This window comes from Leucoraja erinacea, chromosome 2, assembly GCF_028641065.1.
Source record: "Leucoraja erinacea ecotype New England chromosome 2, Leri_hhj_1, whole genome shotgun sequence".
Taxonomy (NCBI): Eukaryota; Metazoa; Chordata; class Chondrichthyes; order Rajiformes; family Rajidae; genus Leucoraja; species Leucoraja erinaceus.
In genome coordinates, this window is record NC_073378.1 from 8,238,477 (window position 1) to 8,262,166 (window position 23,690).

At 45.4% G+C, this 23,690-nt stretch overlaps 1 protein-coding gene across 1 annotated transcript in view; it reads left to right on the forward strand.

Moving 5' to 3' along the window:
* Nucleotides 1-23,690, forward strand: part of zgc:158766 (uncharacterized protein LOC100009641 homolog) — a gene marked incomplete at its 5' end in the record, with an annotated part of 164,178 nt that overhangs the window by 86,162 nt on the left and 54,326 nt on the right. The window contains 5 exon segments of the mRNA XM_055651523.1: nucleotides 2,973-3,115; nucleotides 6,617-6,755; nucleotides 14,804-14,926; nucleotides 18,203-18,394; nucleotides 19,983-20,926. Coding sequence (XP_055507498.1) covers nucleotides 2,973-3,115; nucleotides 6,617-6,755; nucleotides 14,804-14,926; nucleotides 18,203-18,394; nucleotides 19,983-20,926 — 1,541 coding nt within the window.

Genomic DNA, 23,690 nt, shown 5'->3' on the forward strand with positions numbered 1-23,690 from the left:
AAGTCAATGTGCTGAATTCAAATGCACAATTATCAATCCACAAAGCTTAGTCGTAGAGCCATGGAGGCATGCAGCATGGATACAAGCCCTTTGGTCCAACTTACCTATGCCGACCAAGATGTTCCATCTTTACTACTCTCACTTGTCCGTGTTTGGCCCATTTTTCTATAAACCTTTCCTATCCATGTACCTGTTCAGATGCCCTTTAAAGTGTTGCAGTATCTGTCTCAACTACCTTCCCTGGCAGCGCGTTCCATATACCTATTACCTTCTGCGCATCTTTAGTGGATTTGGTGAATCATGGATATGGGCAAGTATCCAAAGACACTGCAGAGTCCGTCTTGAAATTGTTGTCTTTGTGTACACAGTATTCATCATTGATAAAAAAGGTTAACAAGCTCATGTGATAGGAGCAGAATTAGGCCATTCGGCCCATCAAATCTACTCCGCCATTCAAACAAGGTTGATCTATCTCTTCCGCCTAACCCCATTCTCCTGACTTCTCCCCATAGCCTCTGACACCCGTACTAATCACTTACCAAACCTACCAGAGTTCTTTGAAGTTGTACCAAGTAAAGTCAAGAGAAAACTACCCAGTCTTTCATATGAAGAAAGACTGGATAGACTCGGCTTGTAGTCGCTAGAATTTAGAAGATTGAGGGGTATCTTATAGAAACGTACAAAATTCTTAAGGGGTTGGACAGGCTAGATGCAGGAAGATTGTTCCCGATGTTGGGGAAGTCCAGGACAAGGGATCACAGTTTAAGGATAAAGGGGAAATCCTTTAGGACCGAGATGAGAAAAACATTTTTCACACTGAGAGTGGTGAATCTCTGGAACTCTCTGCCACAGAAGGTAGTTGAGGCCAGTTCATTGGCTATATTTACGAGGGAGTTAGATGTGGCCCTTGTGGCTACAGGGATCAGGGGGTATGGAGAGAAGGCAGGTACGAGATACTGAGTTGGATGATCAGCCATGATCATATTGAATGGCAGTGCAGGCTCGAAGGGCCGAATGGTCTACTCCTGCACCTATTTTCTATGTTTCTATGAAGGAAAACTATAGATCGGGCGTTTTTGGATTAGTTTCAGATTGGTGCCACATAAGGCTAATGCACATGTTTTAATAGCTCATGGTACTGAGGGAAGTGTGCTAATGCATATTGAAGACCATTTATCCTACCGAGGATTGGAATAACTGGGCTGTTCTAAGACTGGGAATACAGAACTGGAGTGTTTCAAGGAACATTCTTCGACCTTCAACTAGCTTATCAATGACTTGGAGGAGCGGGACAGAGTGTAAGATATCCAACATTAGCTGATGAAATACTGAAATATAGGTGGGAGGATATGCTGAGGACATTTGTACTCTGTGACACGATACTGACAGGTTGAATGAATGGACATAAACCTGGGAAAAGGAGTTTAATGCAGGAACGTGTGAGGCCATGGACTTTGGTAGGAGCCATCAAAAGATGGATGGGAAGAGACTGCTAATGACAATGGCATAGAAAAACTGAGATTTCTATGCATGAAAGACAAAACATTAGTGTGCAGATAACACATGTAATTAAGAAGGCTAATGACATATTGGTCCTTATTGTTGGTGGTTGGAGCTTAAAAATAGATATTATTGCAACTGTACAGGGTCTGGGGTGAGGCCTCACCAGCGGTAATGTGCACAGTTTTGTTCCCCTTAATTAAGAAAGCATAGATAAGCTTTAGAAGCAGTTCAAATGGGATTTATTGGGCTAATTTTCAGGATGAGAGGGCTATTCTATCTAAAATGGCTAAAACACGCCTGGATTCTTTGAATTGGAGCTGATCTTATTGAAGGGGAGATTACGGGAAAGGGGCTGAGATATTTAGACTGAAAGCAACTCCACCGCTGCACCACTGTGCCGCCCAACTTGTAAGGGTTTATTAGTCTGATCATAGTGAAATGATTGTCCATTAGATTCCATGCAATCAATAACTTAGACAAATCGTTTTATTTTGTTGATGTTATCATGCTCCTTCATGACCATGAGGCAAAATATATCAGAGTGCTTGAATAAGTCATTGTTTATATCGTGCTGAGAAGTGCAAGTAGAAATTGTTTGTAATATCACTCATCAAATAACTGGAAAGACCTAATTTGAGGAAGGACATCCTTGTGATTGAAGCAGTGCAGCGTAGGTTCACGAGATTGATCCCTGGGATGGCGGGACTGTCATGGCGGGGATGAGGAACGATTTAAAAGACTAGTATTCACTGGAGTTTAGAAGGATGAGGGGGGATCTTATGGAAACATATAAAATTATAAAAGGATTGGACAAATTAGATGCAGGAAAAATGTTCCCAATGTTGGGAGAGTCCAGAACCAGGGGCCACAGTCTTAGAATAAAGTGGAGGTCATTTAAGCCTGAGGTGAGAAAAAACATTTTCACCCTCAGGCAATTGTGGAATTCCCTGCCACAGAGGGCAGTGGAGGCCAAATCGCTGGATGGATTTAAGAGAGAGTTAGATAGAGCTCTAGGGGCTAGTGGAGTCCAGGGATATGGGGAGCAGGCAGGCAAGGGTTATTGATAGGGGACGATCAGCCATGATCGCAATGAATGGCGGTGCTGTCTCGAAGGGCCGAATGTCCTCCTACTGCACCTATTTTCTATGTTTCTATGTTTCTATGTTTCTAAGTCCATCATGCCTGTTCTGGGACTCTATACAATGAGTCTTTGTTCAGCTTTTATTACATGGATCTGTAAATACCATTCTGTTTTGTGCTCATGTTCAATTACACTTTGAAGCCGATAACTAAAAGTACTTCTAGCACACCCTTACATAATCATAATGTCGTTAATACTGCATCAGGCTGCATCTATTGTTAAATCTCTTGGAAAAGGGATGTTTAATTGTGGATGGTGGCAAGAGGTTCTGCCGAAGATTGGAGTTATATAAAGAACTCAAATTAAATCCGGATTTTTCATTCCATAGGAAGTCATTGAGCTCCTCAACCAGCACACAAGGATAATGAAATGTGTGCTGGAAGACTCCCGGCTAGTAGGATTGCGCCTGGAAGGTGGGACCGTCCTTGCCAGGATTCGAAAAGATGAATTCTGTGACACTGATGATTACAGGTATGCTGATAAATAACTTCAGTGCATTTTAAAGTACGCTTCAAAAAATTGCGAAACCTTTCATGGACAAGGGTTGTGCAATCGTGTGAGAAAAGACTATGTATTGTACTTCTGTTATGCACATCTACTGATGCCATAACTTCTGTCAATCCTTGGTCCATGGATTCTGTTGAATGCATTTTGCTGTTCAAAGTAGATATTGCAAAAGTATTATATGACTATATACGGTGTCTACTGTGGCTGAGCAAGTGTCTGATGGAGTTTAATGCAGATAAGTGTGAGGAGTTGTATTTTGGGAAGTTGAATGGTGGGGCCCTGGGTTGTGTAGTGGAGTGCAGAGGGACCTCGGTGTACAGGTTCATAGTTCTTTCAAAGTGGCATCAAAGGTAGATAGGATGGTATTGGAGACTATTTGTACATTGGCCTTCATCCGTCAGAATATTGAGAATCGGTGTTTGAGAAGAAACTGCAGATGTTGGAAAATCGAAGGTACGCAAAAGTGCTGGAGAAACTCAGCGGGTGCAGCAGCATCTATGGAGCGAATGAAATAGGCAACGTTTCAGGCCGAAACCCTTCTTCAGACTGATGTAGTGGTGGGGAGGGGGGGGGGGGGGGGGGGGGGGGGGGGGGGGGGGGGGGGGGGGGGGGGGGGGGGGGGGGGGGGGGGGGGGGGGGGGGGGGGGGGGGGGGGGGGGGGGGGGGGGTGGGGGGGGGGGGGGGGGGGGGGGGGGGGGGGGGGGGGGGGGGGGGGGGGGGGGGGGGGGGGGGGGGGGGGGGGGGGGGGGGGGGGGGGGGGGGGGGGGGGCGGGGAGAAGAAGGAAAAAAAGTACGAGGAATAGCCCGAGGGCTGAGGGAGAGCCTAGAAGGGGAGAAGACACCGGAAATTGGGGATGTTTATGCCGCTAGGGTGCAGACTGCCCAAGTGGAATATGAGGTGCTGCTCCTCCAATTTCCGGTGGTGCTCACTCTGGCCATGGAGGAGGCCCAGGACAGAGAGGTCGGATTCGGAATGGGAGGGGGAGTTGAAGTGCTGAGCGCCTGGGAGATCAGGTTGGTTAATGCGGACCAAGCGGATGTGTTCGGCAAAACGATCGCCAAGCCTACACTTGGTCTCACCGATGTAGATCAGCTGACATCTAGAGCAGCGGATGCAATATATGAGGTTGTAGGAGATGCAGGTGAACCTCTGTCGCACCTGGATCGACTGCTTGGGTCCTTGAATGGAATCGAGGGGGGGAGGTAAAGTGACAAGTGTAGCATCTCTTGCGGTTGCAAGGGAAAGTGCCCGGGGAGGGGGTTGTGCGGGAGGGAAGGGAAGAATTGACAAGGGAGTTATGGAGTGAGCGGTCTTTGCGGAAAGCAGACGGGGGGGGGGAGATGGGAAGATGTGGCGAGTGGTGGGGTCACGTTGGAGGTGGCGAAACTGACGGAGGACTATTTGTTGTATGTGAAGGCTAGTGGGGTGAAAGGTGAGGACTAGGGGGACTCTGCCCTTGTTACGAGTGGGGGGATGGGGAGAGAAAGCAATGTTACGGGGTATGGAAGAGACCCTGGTGAGAGCCTCATCTATAGTGGGGAGAATTCCACTATAAACCCACTAACTCCCATGGCTATCTAGATTACTCTTCTTCCCACCCTGCTTCCAGTAAGGACTCCATCCCCTACTCCCAATTCCTCCGTCTACGCCGTATCTGCTCCCAGGATGAGGCGTTCGACACCAGGGCATCAGAAATGTCCTCATTCTTCAGGGAACGGGGATTCATCTTCCCTACTATAGATGAGGCTCTCACCAGGGTCTCTTCCATACCCCGTAACACTGCTCTCTCACCCCATCCCCCCACTCGTAACAAGGGCAGAGTCTCCATAGACGCTGCCTCACCCACTGAGTTTCTCCAGCATTTTTGTCTCCCTTCGATTTTGCAGCATCTGCAGTTCCTTCATAAACAGGTTAATATTTTCAATCATTAAGGTTTCATTAGAATCTCTCATTGAATGAATGAATCTCTTTATTGTCATTGCACATGGTACAACAAAATTTAAGTCAATCCCACGGTGCGATTCACAAGAGCAATTTTAAATATATAAGAAAAGGTAAAAATATATACATATTAAAAAAAAAAAAAATTACAGATAAATAACAATTGATATAATTGATATCTTTGTTTCCTAAAATGTTCTGTTCTTCATTTTGCTGCTACCCTTTTCTTGCTTCTTGCTCAGTGAACCAAAGATCTTATGCTCTAAGATCTTTGCCCTGAACCCAGCGGCTTGGCTGCTGCTTAAAGCTGATGCTACAGGATCTTCAAGACAAAATAACAACTGCTGAAATTCATTGTTGGCAGCTTGCCATTGACAGTGGTATGGGACAGGAGGCTATCAAGTGGCCACAAATTAAGCACTCTGCACACTTTTCCATTAAATTGACTTCTGCTATTCGGCTACCATCTTTTTTTATCATCTTGCCAAAGCTAAATTATCCCCTTAATGTGCTTTTGGGCAAGTTTCCAATGTTCAGATGTTGGCAGATCAATGCATTCCTCATTCATTTTCTATTTTTCACATGCTGGTTAACAGTTAGAAACAAGTGCCAGGTGTGTTTCCATGTTCATTGCTAACTAAACTCTCATCCCTAAGCTGAGGAATACAATCAATTTATATGCCATTAATTAATTAGGGTTAGGGTTAGTTGGATTGAGTTGAGACAGTTCTGGTTTGCATGCTCAGTGTCACGCTAACGATTTGGCTTGCAATCTGCAAAGAGAGTCTCTTTGCCAAGTATAGTATTTGGAACATTGCTTGTCTATAAAATCCCCCCCCCCCCCCCCCCCCCCCCCACTCCCCAAATTCATAGCTATTGTTCTTCATTCCCTTACCCACCTGTTTCCAGTTATAATTGTTAGAATATTTCCGAAAGCCAGTCATTTGAACTGCTAAATTGGGAGCAATACCCCAAAAACCAGTCATTTACATAAGGATTTTGTAAAACTTTCAAAGTAAAATTAAATCCTCGGTGGCGCAGTGGTAGAGGTGCTGACTTACAGTGCTTGCAGCGCTGGAGACCAAGGTTCAATCCCAACTACGGGTGCTGTATGGAGTTTGTACGTTCTCCCCGTGACCGCGTGGGTTTTCTCCAAGATCTTCGGTTAACTCCCACGTTCCAAAGACGTACAGGTTTGTAAGTTAATTGGCTTGGTGTATGTGTAAAATTGTCCCTAGTGTGTGTAGGGTAGTGTTAATGTGCGGGGATCGCTGGTCAGTGCGGACTCAGTGGGCCGAAGGGCCTGTTTCCGCGCTGTATCACTAAACTAAACTAAATAACCTGGCTTTCCTATAAAAATAGGTTTTATGTTCTGAAGATTGTGACTCACCTCATTGCAATTCAAGTGTCATATTTAGAGTCACCAGTCAAAAACAGCCGGGTTGCTGAATATTAAATTAATTTTGAACGACTACATAAATCCTGTTGGTGAATATTGAAATTCATTCTCCTCTTGTTTGCAGGAATGCTATGGACACGGTCACAATGCTCTACAATCAGGTGGATGAAGAAGTCCATAGATTGGTCAAACTCTCCAACGAATGCTTGCAGCACCTACAAATCCATTTGGGGCTGAAAAAGATAGAGGAAGGAAGTACGAAGGTAAAAGAAAGTTATTGACATACGAAGATAAGAAGTAGCAGCAAAGTCAAGTCAAGTCGTCGAGTTTATTCGTCACATACACATATGAGATGTGCAGTGAAATGAAAAGTGGCAATGCTCACGGACTTTGTGCAAAAAAAAAACAAACAAACAAACAAACAAACACAAACAGAATGGAACAGAATCACATATTCTTTTACATATTAAATATTGTGGGCGGAAGGAAAAAGGGAAAAAAACAGCAATTAAAAAAAAAAAGCAGTAGAGTGGTTCAGTAAAGTTTAACCCTGGTGAGGTGGGAGTTTACAGTCCTAATGGCCTATGAGAAGAAACCCCTTCTCATCCTCTCCGTTCTCACAGCATGGCGGCGTTTGTCTGACCATAGCAGCTGGAACAGTCCGTTGCAGGGGTGGAAGGGGTCTCCCATGATTTTATTGGCTCTGGAGTTGCACCTCCTGATGTATAGTTCCTGCAGGGGGCGAGTGAAGTTCCCATAATGTGTTCGGCCGAACGCACTACTCTCTGCAGAGCCTTCTTGTCCTGGGCAGTGCAATTCCCAAACCAGATTGTAATATTTCCGGACAAGATGCTTTCCACAGCCGCTGAGTAGAAGCACTGGAGGATCCTCGGAGACACTCTGAATTTCCTCAATTGCCTGAGGTGGTAAAGGCACTGCCTTGCCTTACTTTTAGGTTACACAACATGAGTTTGAGCCACAATTCAATGAAAAAGGGAGAGGTTCTCAAAATTCTTTCACAATCCTCATATCACTTTATTTTCTGTGTGGCCAAAATCCTTACCCATTTCACCCTTAGATTGGCTCAACAACAGCTCCTTGGGGAGAAACTTCCAACAATTTATTGCCCTTTGAATAAACACATTTCTCCACACCTTTAGTCAGGAATTGCTTATCATTTATGTTGAGTTATTTGCTGCCTGGACTTTGTTCCTCCAGCCAGTGAAAAAAAGTGCATCTCAACATCACCATTGACAATCTCAATCAGAATCAACTCACAGAAATTACCTCAGAGTCTTCCAAATTTAAGTGGGGGGTTTGCAGATCCATTCTACTCGGTCTTTTAGTTTAGTTTAGTTTAGTTTATCGTCAAGTGTACTGAGGTACAGTAAAAAGCTTTTTGTTGCATGCTATCCAGTCAGCAGAATGTCTATATATAATTACAATTGAGCTGCCCAGTGTACAGACACAGGATGAAGGGAATAATGGTCCTTCCTCATAGAACAAGCCCGTGGTCCCAGGAGTCAAGCTACTGCATCTGAAGAAAGCGAATGGTATGTTAGCTTTCATAGCAAAAGGATTTGAGTATAGGAGCAGGGAGGTTCTACTGCAGTTGTACAGGGTCTTGGTGAGACCACACCTGGAGTATTGCGTACAGTTTTGGTCTCCAAATCTGAGGAAGGACATTCTTGCCGTAGAGGCATTACAGAGAAGGTTCACCAGACTGATTCCTGGGATGTCAGGACTGTCTTATGAAGAAAGACTGGATAGACTTGGTTTATACTCTCTAGAATTTAGGAGACTGAGAGGGGATCTTATAGAAACTTACAAAATTCTTAAGGGGTTGGACAGGCTAGATGCAGGAAGATTGTTCCCGATGTTGGGGAAGTTCAGGACAAGGGGTCACAGCTTAAGGATAAAGGGGAAATCCTTTAAAACTGAGATGAGAAGAACTTTTTTCACACAGAGAGTGGTGAATCTCTGGAACTCTCTGCCACAGAGGGTAGTCGAGGCCAGTTCATTGGCTATATTTAAGAGGGAGTTAGATGTGACCCTTGTGGCTAAGGGGATCAGAGAGTATGGAGAGAAGGCAGGTACGGGATACTGAGTTGGATGATCAGCCATGATCATATTGAATGGCGGTGCAGGCTCGAAGGGCCGAATGGCCTACTCCTGCACCTCATTTCTATGTTTCTATGTTTCTATCTTCACTGTAGAACCCCCAAAGCATGTTCAGCCTGCTTATGGTACTGCTTCTAAAATTTAACATAGAACGGCAGGTCTTACCAAAACCATATACATTTTATCAGCATCAGCTTCACCTCCAATGATATAATCCTCCAAATGCTCTGCTCCGGCCATATAAACATAAGTTGACTGATGTGAAAACGCACGGCATGGTGGCACAGCGGTAGAGTTGCTGCCTTACAGCACTTTCAGCTCCAGAGACCCGGGTTCGATCCCGACTACGGGTGCTGTCCGTAAGGAGTTTGTACATTCTCCTCGTGAACGTGTGGGTTTTCTCCGAATTCTTCAGATTCCTCCCACACACCAAAGCATTACAGGTTTGTAGGCTAATTGGCTTTGTATAAATATAAATCTAGAGTGTGCATGGGACGGTGTTAAAATGTGGGGATCGCTGGTCAGCGTGGGCTCGGTGGGCCGAAGGGCCTGTTTCCGAGCGTATCTCTAAACTCTAAACTAAAAAAATAGTTTTGGTATAAGAATTAGGAACACATTGCGCTACTGTGTTGTTGTTTTTTGCTGTTTCAATATAAATTCTGCTGACATCAGCAGAGCCAATTTGAGCAGCTTCAGAGTTCACTGCAGGAAAGGCTTTCACTCTCTCACTGCGCAGCTTGAGGTGGATGATGAGAAGTATTTCCTTACATCCTGACGAACAACACATTGTTGAACTTTTGCAACAGAAAGCATTGCCCAGAGGCACAAGTCCATGGATACCAAAGTCAATGTTGTGAGCTCTCCAACCACATGTGCTGAATTCAATAGCAACAAGGGCCAGACATGAAGGAGAATATAAGTTGAAAGGGTTTCTTGGTGAGATTTTCTTGCCTGCATCAGTCCAGGCTGCCCTGCTGTCAATCACCAGGTAGATGTAGATACTTCATACTGCTGGACTATCTGACAAACTGAACGCAATGGTGTCAGAGAAATCCCAGAGCCTTGAGGCAGAGTTTGTTGAGGAGTAGCAGCAAGAAAGAAAGTAAGGCTCCCAGGCTGAATAATTCACAGCACAGAAACAGGCCCATCAGCCCAACTTGCCCATGCTGACCAAGATGCCCTATCTACGCTAGTCCCACCTGCCCACATTTGTTTAGATCCTTCTAAACATTTCCTATCCATGTACTTGTCCAAATGCCTTTTAACTGTTGTTATAATAGATGCCTCAACTACCTCCTCCCACAGCTCGTTCCAGATAGCCACTATCAGCTGTGTGTAAAGGTTTCCCCTCAGGTTCCTGTTATAACTTCCCCCTCTCATTTTAAACCTATGTCCTCTGGTACTTGATTCCTCTACTCTGGGCAAAGGACTCTGTGCACTCACCCAATCTATTTCCCTTATGATCTTGTACACCTCTTTGAGATCAATGCTCAAACTCCTGTACTCCAAGGAATAAAGTCTTAATGTCTTAAGGGCCTGTCCTACGAGCATGCGACTCCATGCAGCTAGCGCGACCTAAAGGGCCTGTCCCACGAGCATGTGACTCCACGCGGCATGCACGACCTAACGTAGTCGCTTGAGCCGTACGCCCACGCGGGGCTGGTCCCACTTCGATGGCCGGACCCGTATGGAGTTGTGCGGAGCTAGTCGCAACATCGCGCGGGGCTCCGAAAAACTGACCGTGTTCAAAAATTCCGCGCGGCAACGACCTGCCGGCGCGCAGCCGCCTCTACGACGTACGCACCGCCTCGACGCCGTAAATCACGTGCGAACTTCCCGCTGACTTCGCTCGAACTTCATGTCACTCACTCGACCTCCACGCGGACCCCGCTTCTGGTTTGGTCGCGTTTGCCGCATGCAGTCGCATGCTCGTGGGGCATGGCCCTTTTAGGTCGCGCTTGCCGCATGGAGTCGCATGCTCGTGGGACAGGCCCCTAACAACATCTCCCTATAGCTCAGGCACTCAATTCCTGGCAGCATTATAGCTGGGAAAGTTTAAAGAAGATGCACATTCAAGTTTTTTAACCAAAGGGTGATGGGTGCCCGGAATGCACTGCCAGGGGCATTGGTGGAGGCAGATATGACAGTGGCACTTACAAAGCTTTTGGAATGGGACATGGACATGCAGGGAATGGAAGGATATTGATCATGTGCAGGTAGATGGCAGTAATTTACCTTGGCATTGTGCTCAGCACACACATTGTGGGCTGAAGGGCCTGTTCCTGTGCTGTACTGTTTTATGTTCTATGTCCCAGCTGAGTAGAGGAGGAGGATATTGTTGATACTGGCATAGAGAGACTTGCTGACTGAGAGATATCATCTCCTAGGTTGCCAACACAGATATAGGCCTCCATGCAAACCAGGTAACCCTCTAGGCATGCCAATCATTAAGACAAACATAATATAAGTGGGAAAATTTAGTCTAGTTTAGAGATACACCGCAGAAACAGGCCCTTCTGCCCACCGAGTCGACACCGACCAGCGATCCCCACACATTAACACACCCTACACACTAGGGACAATTTTACATTTATACCTTCAAACCTGTGCATCTTTGGAGTGTGGGAGAAAACCGAAGATCTCGGAGAAAACCCACGCAGGTCATGGTGTGAATGTGCAAACTCCGTACAGACAGCACCCGTAGTCAGGATCGAACCCGGGTCTCTCGTGCTGTAAGACAGTAGCTCTCACGCTACGCCACCGTGCCGCCCAAAAAAGCCGAGATAATAGACAATAGAAACATAGAAACATACAAATTAGGTGCAGGAGTAGGTCATTCGGCCTTTCGAGCCTGCACCGCCATTCAATATGATCATGGCTGATCATCCAACTCAGTATCCCGTACCTGCCTTCTCTCCATACCCCCTGATCCCCTTAGCCACAAGGGCCACATCCAACTCCCTCTTAAATATAGCCAATGAACTGGCCTCAACTACCCTCTGTGGCAGAGAGTTCCAGAGATTCACCACTCTCTGCGTGAAAAAAGTTCTTCTCATCTCGGTTTTAAAGGATTTCCCCTTTATCCTTAAGCTGTGACCCCTTGTCCTGGACTTCCCTAACATCGGGAACAATCTTCCTGCATCTAGCCTGTCCAACCCCTTAAGAATTTTGTAAGTTTCTATAAGATCCCCTCTCAATCTTCTAAATTCTAGAGAGTATAAATCAAGTCTATTCAGTCTTTCTTCATAAGACAGGCCTGACATCCCAGTAATCAGTCTGGTGAACCTTCTCTGCACTCCCTCTATGGCAATAATGTCCTTCCTCAGATTTGGAGACCAGAACTGCACGCAATGCTCCAGGTGTGGTCTCACCAAGACCCTGTACAACTGCAGTAGAACCTCTCTGCTCCTATACTCAAATCCTTTTGCAATGAAAGCTAACATACCATTCACTTTCTTTACTGCCTGCTGCACCTGCATGCCTACCTTCAATGACTGGTGTACCATGACACCCAGGTCTCGCTGCATCTCCCCCTTTCCCAATCGGCCACCATTTAGATAATAGTCTGCTTTCCTGTTTTTGTTCCACATTATACTGCATCTGCCAAACATTTGCCCACTCACCCAGCCTATCCAAGTCACCCTGCAGTCTCCTAGCATCCTCCTCACAGCTAACACTGCCCCCCAGCTTAGTGTCATCCGCAAACTTGGAGATATTGCCTTCAATTCCCTCATCCAGATCATTAATATATATTGTAAATAGCGGGGGTCCCAGTACTGAGCCTTGGGGAACCCCGCTAGTCATTGCCTGCCATTGTTAAAAGGACCCGTTTACTCCTACTCTTTGCTTCCTGTTTGCCAGCCAGTTCTCTATCCACATCAATACTGAGCCCCCAATGCCTTATAGACATAAGACAATAGACAATATGTACAGGAGTAGGCCATTCGGCCCTTCGAGCCAACACCGCCATGCAATGTGATCATGGCTGATCATCCCCAATCAGTACCCCGTTTCTGCCATCTCCCCATATTGCCTGACTCCGCTATTTTTAAGAGCCCTATCTAGCTCTCTCTTGAAAGCATCCAGAGAGCCGGCCTCCACCGCCCTCTGAGGCAGAGAATTCCACAGACTCACCACTCTCTGTGAGAAAAAATGTTTCCTCATCTCCGTTCTAAATGGCTTTCTCCTTATTCTTAAACTGTGGCCCCTGGACACCGCCAATATCGGGCACATGTTTCCTGCCTCTAGCGTGTGTCCAAACCCTTAACAATTGTATATGTTTCAAAGAAATTCCCTCTCATCATTCTAAACTCCAGAGTGTACAAGCCCAGCCGCTCCATTCTCTCAGCATACGACAGTCCCACCATCCTGGGAGTTAACCTTGTAAACCTACGCTGCACTCCCTCAATAGCAAGAATGTCCTTCCTCAAATAATATGTAGGAACCATTCGCCAACTGCACTGATCGTAAAATGAGTATGTATACTTGGTCCAATTACTTAAATTACTTGTATTTGCTGATGAGAGGGGCCTTAGTAGAAAAAAAATCAGGTTGATGACTAAAATACATGTGTAATGAGCACCACCAAACTGCAGTCATAAACAATGACATGCAGTACAAGAGGGTCAACAGTGTATTATTGTCGAATGTCCCGAAATGGAACAATGATATTCTTACTTGCAGCAGCACAACTGATATATAACCTGATCTGAACATTGACTTCTCTAATTTTAGATAGCCCTTGCTTTCCCCCTCCTTCCCCTCCCCCTCCCCTGTTCTCCCACTTCCCTCTGTCTACGCCTACTTTCTTTTTTTTTTCTCGCCCCCCCCCCCCCCCCCCCCCCCGACATCAGTCTGAAGAAGGGTCTCGACGTGAAACGTCACCTATTCCTTCTCTCCATAGATGCTGTCTCACCTGCTGAGTTTCTCCAGCATTTTTTGTCTACGTACAACTGATATGTAAACCTAGTAATCTGTAAATACCATAATAAACAACAAAATAGTTTAGTATATAAGAATAGTGCAAAGACAAAACAAAGCCCCATGTCTGTGTAGTTTGGGGTTTAGTTGGAGATTGCTGTGATAGCCTGATATTTGTTGGGAAGAAGCTGCTCCAGACGTCACAGACATGATACACTTTTGTAAGACATAGACTTTCTTTCAACACTGCTTCATTATGTGTGGATTCTCACTACTGGGTGTGTCTGCTGTCAGTTTTCTGCTAGTTTATTAATATGGGGGATTTCTATTCACACCCACTCCCCACTCCCTCCCTGATTTATTGGATCTTGTGGTGTTTCCCTCATTAATCAAGACCTGCCAGTCCCCTTCGGTGAATGCGGGAGCTGCCTGTCTTTCCACTGCCTATGTCTCCTCATCAACTGACCTTTGTGTTGTTGTTGCTTGGATGTCATGGGGTATGTGTCTTTGAGGAACTGTGCGAAAGTGGATGCGATCCCATTGAAAATAATGCAAGTTCTGCTTTAGCCCTTGTTTCTGTACGTAAGGGAGCATATTTGCCCATTCAAAAGCCTTTCTTAATTTTGTCATCTTTGTTTCTGCCGGGATTAATTTAACTTTAGCACTAAACACAACCATTCCATTTCCTGGCTATTTTTAAGACTATGGTGGTGGCCTGTATGTCAATAGATTCATTTTTCCACGATGCAATGCGACTTGTCTGGATCTCGTGCCGAATTGTGACAGGAAAATAAATAATTATGAGAGATCTTTTGAAATCTTGCCTAATGCCCCTGTCCCACTTAGGAAACCTGAACGGAAACCTCTGGAGACTTTGCGCCCCACCCAGGGTTTCCGTGCAGTTCCCAGAGGTTCCCGAAGGTTTTTGACAGTCTCCCTGCCTGCTTCCACTACCTGCAACCTCCGGCAACCACCTGCAACCTCCGGGAACCGCACGGAAACCTTGGGTGGGGTGCAAAGTCTCCAGAGGTTTCCGTTCAGGTTTCCTAAGTGGGACAGGGGCATTATTACAACCTAACACATCACAACTTTAAAAAAGGCCAATTCAATATAACAGATAGCATGTATCATGTAATATTTTATTTTGCATCCACTACGCTAATCACTGACTTTACAATCCTATTGTTTGGTGGTCACTGCACTGTGGACTGTTTGCGTTGCAATGAATGGATACTTAATGTGCATCCTAATGAACTTTTATTACCTGTAGATACAACATTGGGCTGAGAGTGAGGGAAAAAAGCATTTTGATCAAATAGATTGTTTGCCACATTCCCTGGAAGCATTGAAACAAAAGCAGGAGGAGTATAATACCTTCTACATCCTGGCTGTGGTAAGTGTTGTACTTATTTACCATTCATAAAGTTGTAAGTGGGCCATTCAACTCTGCCATTCAATCATGGCAGATCGATCTCTCTCTCCTAACCCCATTCTCCCGACTTCTCCCCATAACCCGTGACACCCATACTAATCAAGAATCTATCCATCAATGCTTTAAAAATATCCAGCCAGTTGGCCTCCACAGCCCCCTCTGGCAAAGATTTCCACAGATTCACCACCCTCTGACTAAAGAAATTCCTCCTCATCTCCTTCTTAAAAGAACGTCCTTTAATTTTGGGTAGACAAAAGTGCTGGAGAAACTCAGCGGGTGCAGCAGCATCTATGGAGCAAAGGAAATAGGCAACGTTTCGGGCCGAAACCCTTCTTCTGAAGAAACATTGCTGTATTTCCTTCGCTCCATAGATGCTGCTGCACCTGCTGAGTTCTCCAGCACTTTTGTCTACCATCGATTTTCCAGCATCTGCAGTTCCTTCTTAAAGTCCTTTAATTTTGAGGCTATGCTCTCTAGTCCTTGACTATCCTATTGATATTATAAATATCTTATGTGATATTAAGCAGACAGAATATATTTATTTAAAATTCAGGTCACTTGTCTCTGATGAAAGTACAGACAACTGTGCCCTTTTGTTCATTGTTCAGTGTTCAATGTATCTGATTCTGGATGGAATGATTATCTGCAACTTGCAATAGTTTCAGAAAACCATTTGTAGTGGAGCAGAGGGAACTTCAAGATACAATAGATAAACCTGATCTGTGGTGAAGTTGACAAGGAAGCACAAATAGCAAGTAAAAACAAGGAAGCACAAATAGTTCCCAAAACTGAAAAATCTTTATATTCAGTCAATTGGTACAATAATGTCATATTGCACCACCAAAGTGTAAATATTTGAATGGGATTGAAGAATTGAATAATAAAACATCTCCTTATTTACCATTTTACCTATTCTAACCTTGTGATAGTTGAATGCACTTCAACAAAGAATTTTCAAATGATACATGGCGTACATGATAGAAATGAGGAATAATATTATTGTATCTCCCAGTGTTATGCACCTGTCCCACTTAGGCCATTTTTCAGGTGACTGCCGTTGACTGTCAAGTTGCCGGGAGTCGCCTGAAAAACCGGCAACTGGAACGGCGACTGTCAGAGTGGAACACACACACACACACACACACACACACACACACGCACGCACGCACACACACGCACGCGCACGCACGCACACGCACGCACACACGCACGCACGCACGCACACACACACACACTCACACACACACACACACACCACACACACCACACACACGCACACACGCACATGGGGCACGCACGCACGCACGCACGCACGCACACACACACACACACACACACACACACACACACACACACACACTCACACACACACACATTCACACACACACACACACACACTCACACACACACACACACACACACACACACACTCACGCACACACACACACACACACACACTCACACACACACACACACACACACACACACACACACACACACACACACACACACACACACACACACCACACACACACACACACACACATCACACACCACACCCACCAGCTCGTTATGCAGGCGGGGGACAGGGCAAGCGGGGGGGAGCGCTGTCTGAGTGAAATTCACACGGTGCAAAGCCAATGTGATACAGACACACTCCGCGATGAACAGGAAGGTAATTAAGAAGCTAAAAAGCACCGTGTACGGTGGGTCCTATAATAAGGGGGGGGGGGGGGGGGAGCCAGAAGCCAGAGATACACGGCTGTGAAGTTCGGCGGACATTAACATTCAAATAACATTCAACATTCGGTCGGTTACCCTTGGTTCTGAAAACTACTGCTTATGTGTTTTTTCCCCAATGAGCCATTGAAATTCCCCAGTCAGCACCCGCTACAACCTACAAATATCTAAGAGAAGCTTCAACCTCCTGGCAACCCACTAGGACCTCCTGGCGACACACCTACGGCTCGAGAACTCTCGCTACTCTCCATGGCGGCTTCATTCTAGTCGCCGATTAGTTCCCAGAATGCGGGAGGCTCATGACGGAGACTCCCCGGCAACCACCCGCGAACATGTGGCGACTGCATAGTCTCCTGCAGTCGCCTAAAAAGTTGCCTAAGTGGGACAGGTCCATTACACTATCCAGCAGAGATCAAGAGGTTTTAAGTCTCCAGAATGACCCAGGAACTAAATGGCTCAGTGACAAGACTTACAGGCGCATGTTGTTTTAATGTTGCATTTCCTTATTTATCTGTAACACCTGTAAACGGCTACATTACAGCTTCAGATAGATAATCGGAGGCTTTACAAACGTGACTTGGGTTCAGCCATCTTTATTCCTGCGCCACAGATGGCGTTATTCCCATAACACAGATCTGTCACCAGAATTTGATATCTTTTCCACTGTTTTCATGTAACTATGCTAGTAGTTCAGGGCTACTCGTGACAGAGTGGACCTTAATGCATTAGCGATGCATCAGATAGTGTGGAGCTAATGTTCTGCTCAGGAAAGCTGCAAAATTTCACCAACCAAATTTTCGATGCTCAACCAAACTGAGGAACACAGTTGAGTTAACTAAGTTACAGAGATAGGTTGAATAAGTTAGGTCTTTATTCTCTGGAGCGCAGAAGGTTAAGGGGGGACCTGATAGAGGTCTTTAAAATGATGAGAGGGATAGACAGAGTTGATGTGGACAAGCTTTTCCCTTTGAGAATAGGGAAGATTCAAACAAGAGGACATGACTTCAGAATTAAGGGACAGAAGTTTAGGGGTAATATGAGGGGGAACTTCTTTACTCAGAGAGTGGTAGCGGTGTGGAATGAGCTTCCAGTGGAAGTGGTGGAGGCAGGTTCATTGGTATCATTTAAAAATAAATTGGATAGGCATATGGATGAGAAGGGAATGGAAGGTTATGGTATGAGTGCAGGCAGGTGGGACTAAGGGGAAAAAAAATTTGTTCGGCACGGACTTGTAGGGCCGAGATGGCCTGTTTCCGTGCTGTAATTGTTATATGGTTATATGGTTAACACGCAGCCTTATTTCTTCCCACCTTTTGGCTACCCTGTTTTTTTGGATTTACCCGAGTGAAGAATTACCTCTGGGGTGGAAATAATAAGTAAACGTTGACTTGACCCGAGTGTAATTTTTAGACATTTTGTCAGGCAAAGTGGATCTTGGTCTGATGATCACAAGTGCTGTGAGTTGGCAAACGTTGAATGTAACTTTGTTGTTTATAGCAACATTACAAAAGAGGAATGCAGCTGGTTAAAGATGCTGGCCATCTGAACAATCAGTCACACAACGAGTTGCTGCATTTGGAAGAAATAATTAAGGAATTCAAGCAATTTCTGAGTAACTTCATCAGCAAACTAGAAAGGCAGAGAACGGATATGGACAACATAGTTAATTTGTATGAATTTTATGAGACGGTAAGTGGCTTACGATGTTCCTCCTACTTGATGTCGATTTCCATTATGAATGCTGGTTTCCTTTATTTTATTGGCAATTAGTTCTAGTATATTGGTGGTTTCCACTATTTACTTCATGCCATATATTTTGTTGCTGCTTTGCTAAAAATGTGTCCCAGAGCCACTCTGGATGAAAATATTTTTCCTCAAACTTCCTCTAAATCCCCTATTTAATAAAGATCTATGCTATGGGGAAAAGGGGAAAAGATTCTTGCACTCTCACTTGTCCATTTCTCCCATACTTCCAGATATCAATCTGGTTCCCCTTCAGCCTTCTCTGCTCAGAGAAAATAAACCCAGACCATCCAGTCTCTCTTCATAACTGACATACTCCATCCAAGGCAATAACTTGGTAAATCTTCTTTACACTCTATTTTGAAAAAAACAAACTTCCTTTAGCATGATGACCAAAACCAGGCACATAATTCTAGCTGTGCCCTAAATGGTGATTTATTAGCTTCTCGTCCCGAAACGTCACCCATTCATTCTCTCCAGAGATGCTGACTTACTCCAGCATTTTGTGTCCATTTTTGGTTTAAACCAGCACCTGCAGTTTTTTCCTGCACATAATGGTTTATATTGCTGTGCTATGATCTTCCTGCTCGTTTATTCCGTTCTCCATTAAAGAAAGGTAACTATCCCACCTCTCTCTTAATTACCTTATCTACCAATCTTGGGATATATGTGCCAAGATTATGCTCTTCATACATGAGTTCAGTTTAGTTTATTGTCACGTGTACCAAAAAGATTTGAGTATAGGAGCAGGGAGGTTCTGCTGCAGATGTACAGGGTCTTGGTGAGACCACACCTGGAGTATTGCGTACTGTTTTGGTCTCCTAATCTGAGGAAAGACATTCTTGCCATAGAGGGAGTACAGAGAAGGTTCACCAGACTGATTCCTGGGATGTCAGGACTTTCATATGAAGAAAGACTGGATAGACTCAGCTTGTACTCGCTAGAATTTAGAAGATTGAGGGGGGATCTTATAGAAACTTACACAATTCTTAAGGGGTTGGACAGGCTAGATGCAGGAAGATTGTTCCCGATGTTGGGGAAGTACAGAACAAGGGGTCACAGTTTAAGGATAAGGGGGAAGTCTTTTAGGACCGAGATGAGAAAAACATTTTTTACACAGAGAGTGGTGAATCTGTGGAATTCTCTGCCACAGAATGTAGTTGAGGCCAGTTCATTGGCTATATTTAAGAGGTAGTTAGATGTGGCCCTTGTGGCTAAAGGGATCAGGGGGTATGGAGAGAAGGCAGGTACAGGATACTGAGTTGGATGATCAGCCATGATCATATGAATGGCAGTGCAAGCTCGAAGGGCCGAATGGCCTACTCCTGCACCTATTTTCTATGTTTCTATGATTACAATCGAGCCATCCACAGTGTACAGATACACGATTAAGGGAATAACGTGTAACATTTAGTGCAAGGAAAGGTTCAGTCAAGTCCAATTAAAGATGGTCCCAGGGTCTCCAACGAGGATGTGATTTGAAGATTGTCACTAAAATCCGTTTTAATTCTGATGTTTTCAATTTTCTCTTCAGGCTGATCAGTGGATCTTGCACTGCAGTGATTATCTAAGGCAACTGAAAGTAAGTGAGCAAAGCACTTTGTTGGACACCACCACTATGGTCCAAAATCTGGAAAGATACCACCAAGAGGCCACCAAGTTCAATGCAGAAAACTTTGAGACATTGAATGAGATGGTTCATGCCCTTGGTAGTGCTCGGGAGCTGAAGCAGTGGAACGTGCAGTGGATGAAGTACCAACAGACCAGGCACCTTTTAGAGGAGGTGCTGGCTGCAGCACTCAGAGTCCAGGAGAGCCAAAGCAACAACCTAGGCACCACTGTACACTCGGAGGATGAAGGGCCCAGGACAAGTGGTGAATTTGACACGGAAGGATCAGATGAACTCGGAGATTCTCCAAGCCAGAAAAGCACCGAGACTTTACAGAACGGGGTTTGGCCCGATGGCACGATGCACCTGCAAAAAGAGGGCCAGGATTTAATGGCAGTGAACGGCTCCATAACATCGGGCTATAAAGAGCTCGGCCAAAATGGTGACCCTCCGTATACGTGCAGCACGTCCCCTCCCTCCTCGGCCCCGGCTTGCAGTCGGACCCAAGGGAGCGAGTTCTACTTCAAAGACATTGACAGCTGTACGGAGACCTCCTCTGCCATGTCCTGTCACCCTGAGCCCCCTAGCTCGCCGGGGCCAAGGCACAAAAAGCATCCGTTGAAAAAGATCATGAGGAAGACTCAAAGCGCTGAGCTGTGGCAGCGAGAGATTAGCCCGAGCGAGGCCGGCCGGCACGGCAACACTGGCGTTTACATCAAGGGGCTGGAGGTGGTCAGCAGCGTGGTCACTGACAAAAATCGAATCCCCAGGTCAGAGCTGAAAAGCCCGGCGTTGATCAGGAGGCACAGCTTATCAGCGTCTTCCAGGACCCATCATTCCCAGACGCAGGATTCCAAGATCGCGGGCAGGTAATGATTGCAACAGCCATCATAAGTCTGAATATCTGTCCTGATGAAAACAATTATGATTCATGTATTGATGCAGGAATAGTCCCGTCAACCTGGAGTAGATGGCTGAATGTCTTCCATAATGCAACTCGATATTTGCTGTTCCCGCTCGCAATTCTGCTTAATCTCATTTGCTTGATGGCGAGCAATGAGAAAGGGTTTAACTAATAATCTTGTGGTTTTGGTAGGTTTAAGGAAGGGTGGTAGGAGTTTAGCTTAGAGACAAGCATGGAAGCAGACTCTTCAGCTGACCATTCATCACCCGCTCACACCAGTTCCATGTTATCCCATGTTGAGAAGGAGTTTCTTCCCAGAGGCAATTCAGACTGTAAACGCCTACCTCACCAGGGACTAACTCTACTGAACGTTTTTCCTTCCATTATTTATTATGTAAAAGAATATGTGTGTTATGATTGTGTTTATATAATTTGTTTGGTTGTTTGGCTGTTTGTCTTTTGCACAAAAGTCCGCGAGCATTGCCACTTTCATTTCACTGCACATCTCGTATGTGTATGTGACAAATAAACTTGACTTGACTTGACTTGTTCTCATCCGCTCCCTACACCTGAGGGTCAATTTAACATGCCAAATTAGACATAGACATAGACATAGAAAAATAGGTGCAGGAGTAGGCCATTCGGCCCTTCGAGCGTGCACCGCCATTCAATATGATCCTGGCTGATCATCCAACTCAGTATCCTGTACCTGCCTTCTCTCCATACCCCCTGACCCCCTTAGCCACAAGGGCCACATCTAACTCCCTCTTAAATATAACCAATGAACTGGCCTCAACCACCTTCTGTGGCAGAGAATTCCAGAGATTCACCATTCTCAGTGTGAAAAATGTTTTTCTCATCTCGGTCCTAAAAGACTTCCCCCTTATCCTTAAACTGCGACCCCTTGTCCTGGACTTCCCCAACATCGGGAACAATCTTCCTGCATCTAGCCTGTTCAACCCCTTAAGAATTTTGTAAGTTTCTATAAGATCCCCCTCAATCTTCTAAATTCTAGCGAGTACAAGCCGAGTCTATCCAGTCTTTCTTCATATGAAAGTCTTGACATCCCAGGAATCAGTCTGGTGAACCTTCTCTGTACTCCCTCTATGGCAAGAATGTCTTTCCTCAGATTAGGAGACCAAAACTGTACGCAATACTCCAGGTGTGGTCTCACCAGGACCCTGTACAACTGCAGTAGAACCTCCCTGCTCCTATACTCAAATCCTTTTGCTATGAATGCTAACATACCATTCGCTTTCTTCATTGTCTGCTGCACCTGCATGCCTACTTTCAATGACAAGTGTACCATGATACCCACATCTCGTTGCATCTCCCCTTTTCGTAATCGGCCACCATTCAGATAATAGTCTACTTTCCTGTTTTTGCCACCAAAGTGGATAACCTCACATGTATCCACATTATACTGCATCTGCCATGCATTTGCCCACACACCAACCTATCCAAGTCACCTTGCAGCTGGCAAATGACCTCCTTCATGGATGCTGGGACAGTGTCTTCCTGCCCAGAGTAATCTGTTTGGACACTCCTTGCCGATTTTGCCTTGGCCTTGCCTGAACTCGGGGTTGCCAAGCTGCTCCCTCTCAGAGCTAAAGCGGAGGTTGCTGTGCAGGCAACGCTGGCCAGCGTCTCCGAGATAGAATCGGAAGGCCGTCGGCTTTTCCCATTGCCGCGGCATCTGCCGCTGACAATTCAGCAGCCCGTTTCCCTTTTGCTTTAGGTTTCTCCATCCTGAAACCTAACCCAACGTCGAAATTCGTTCTTTTCCCCTGTACTTACCTCCTCGGCTTTTAAACCCTTACCGCTGGGAAGACTGACGTTCATCCCCAACCGAACCTCGCGCCATGCGTCGACGTATTGGCGCGCCTGCGGGCTGGCGGCTCCTTCACGTAGTCTCATCACGAGACTTCGATATAAAATTAGATAATATCTCTCCATTTACATAAATTGCAGTGACATTTGGAAGCAACATGAGTTTAGGCCGTGGATGTACAAATATACATGTACAGCAATCTCCAACCTATGTTGAAATGGCTCTGCCTAAAGCACAGACTGATACGAATGAACAGATCATGCATTAGTACCCCAGAACTCCTTGGTAAAAGGTCAAAGTTGCATGGTGAGTGTAAACAGTGCTTTATTTGTGACAGTACAAATTATACGGCATACCTGCATCTCTAATATGTTAAACATCGTTAATTCATCTCTGGCCACATGGCTAGTATGTTTGTTAATCGTACATCTTTTTGTCAATAAAGCACAGGTGGTAAGATTTGAAATCATGAATGACTAACTATTGTTACGTTTGATGAGTGAAACAATCTATTCAGGAATTTGTTAGATGTTTCTCTTCATAATCTCTGCATCGAGGGATTTTGATGTTGGGGCACAATTTCAATTACTTCATCTGGCAGATCATTCCATATATCCATATATATGTGAAAAGAGTTAGGAGGAACTGCAGATGCTGGATTAAACTGAAGATAGACACAAAAAGCTGGAAATGCATCTTTTCACATACAGTTAGACACAGCTGGAGTAACTCAGCGGGACAGGCAGCATCTCTGGAGAGAAGGAATGGGTGACATTTCAGACTGAAGGAGGGTCTCGACCCAAAACGTTACCCATTCCTTCTCTCCAGAGATGCTGCCTGTCCCGCTGAGTTACTCCAGCTTTTTGTGTCTAACTGTATGTGAAAAGATGCTCCTCAG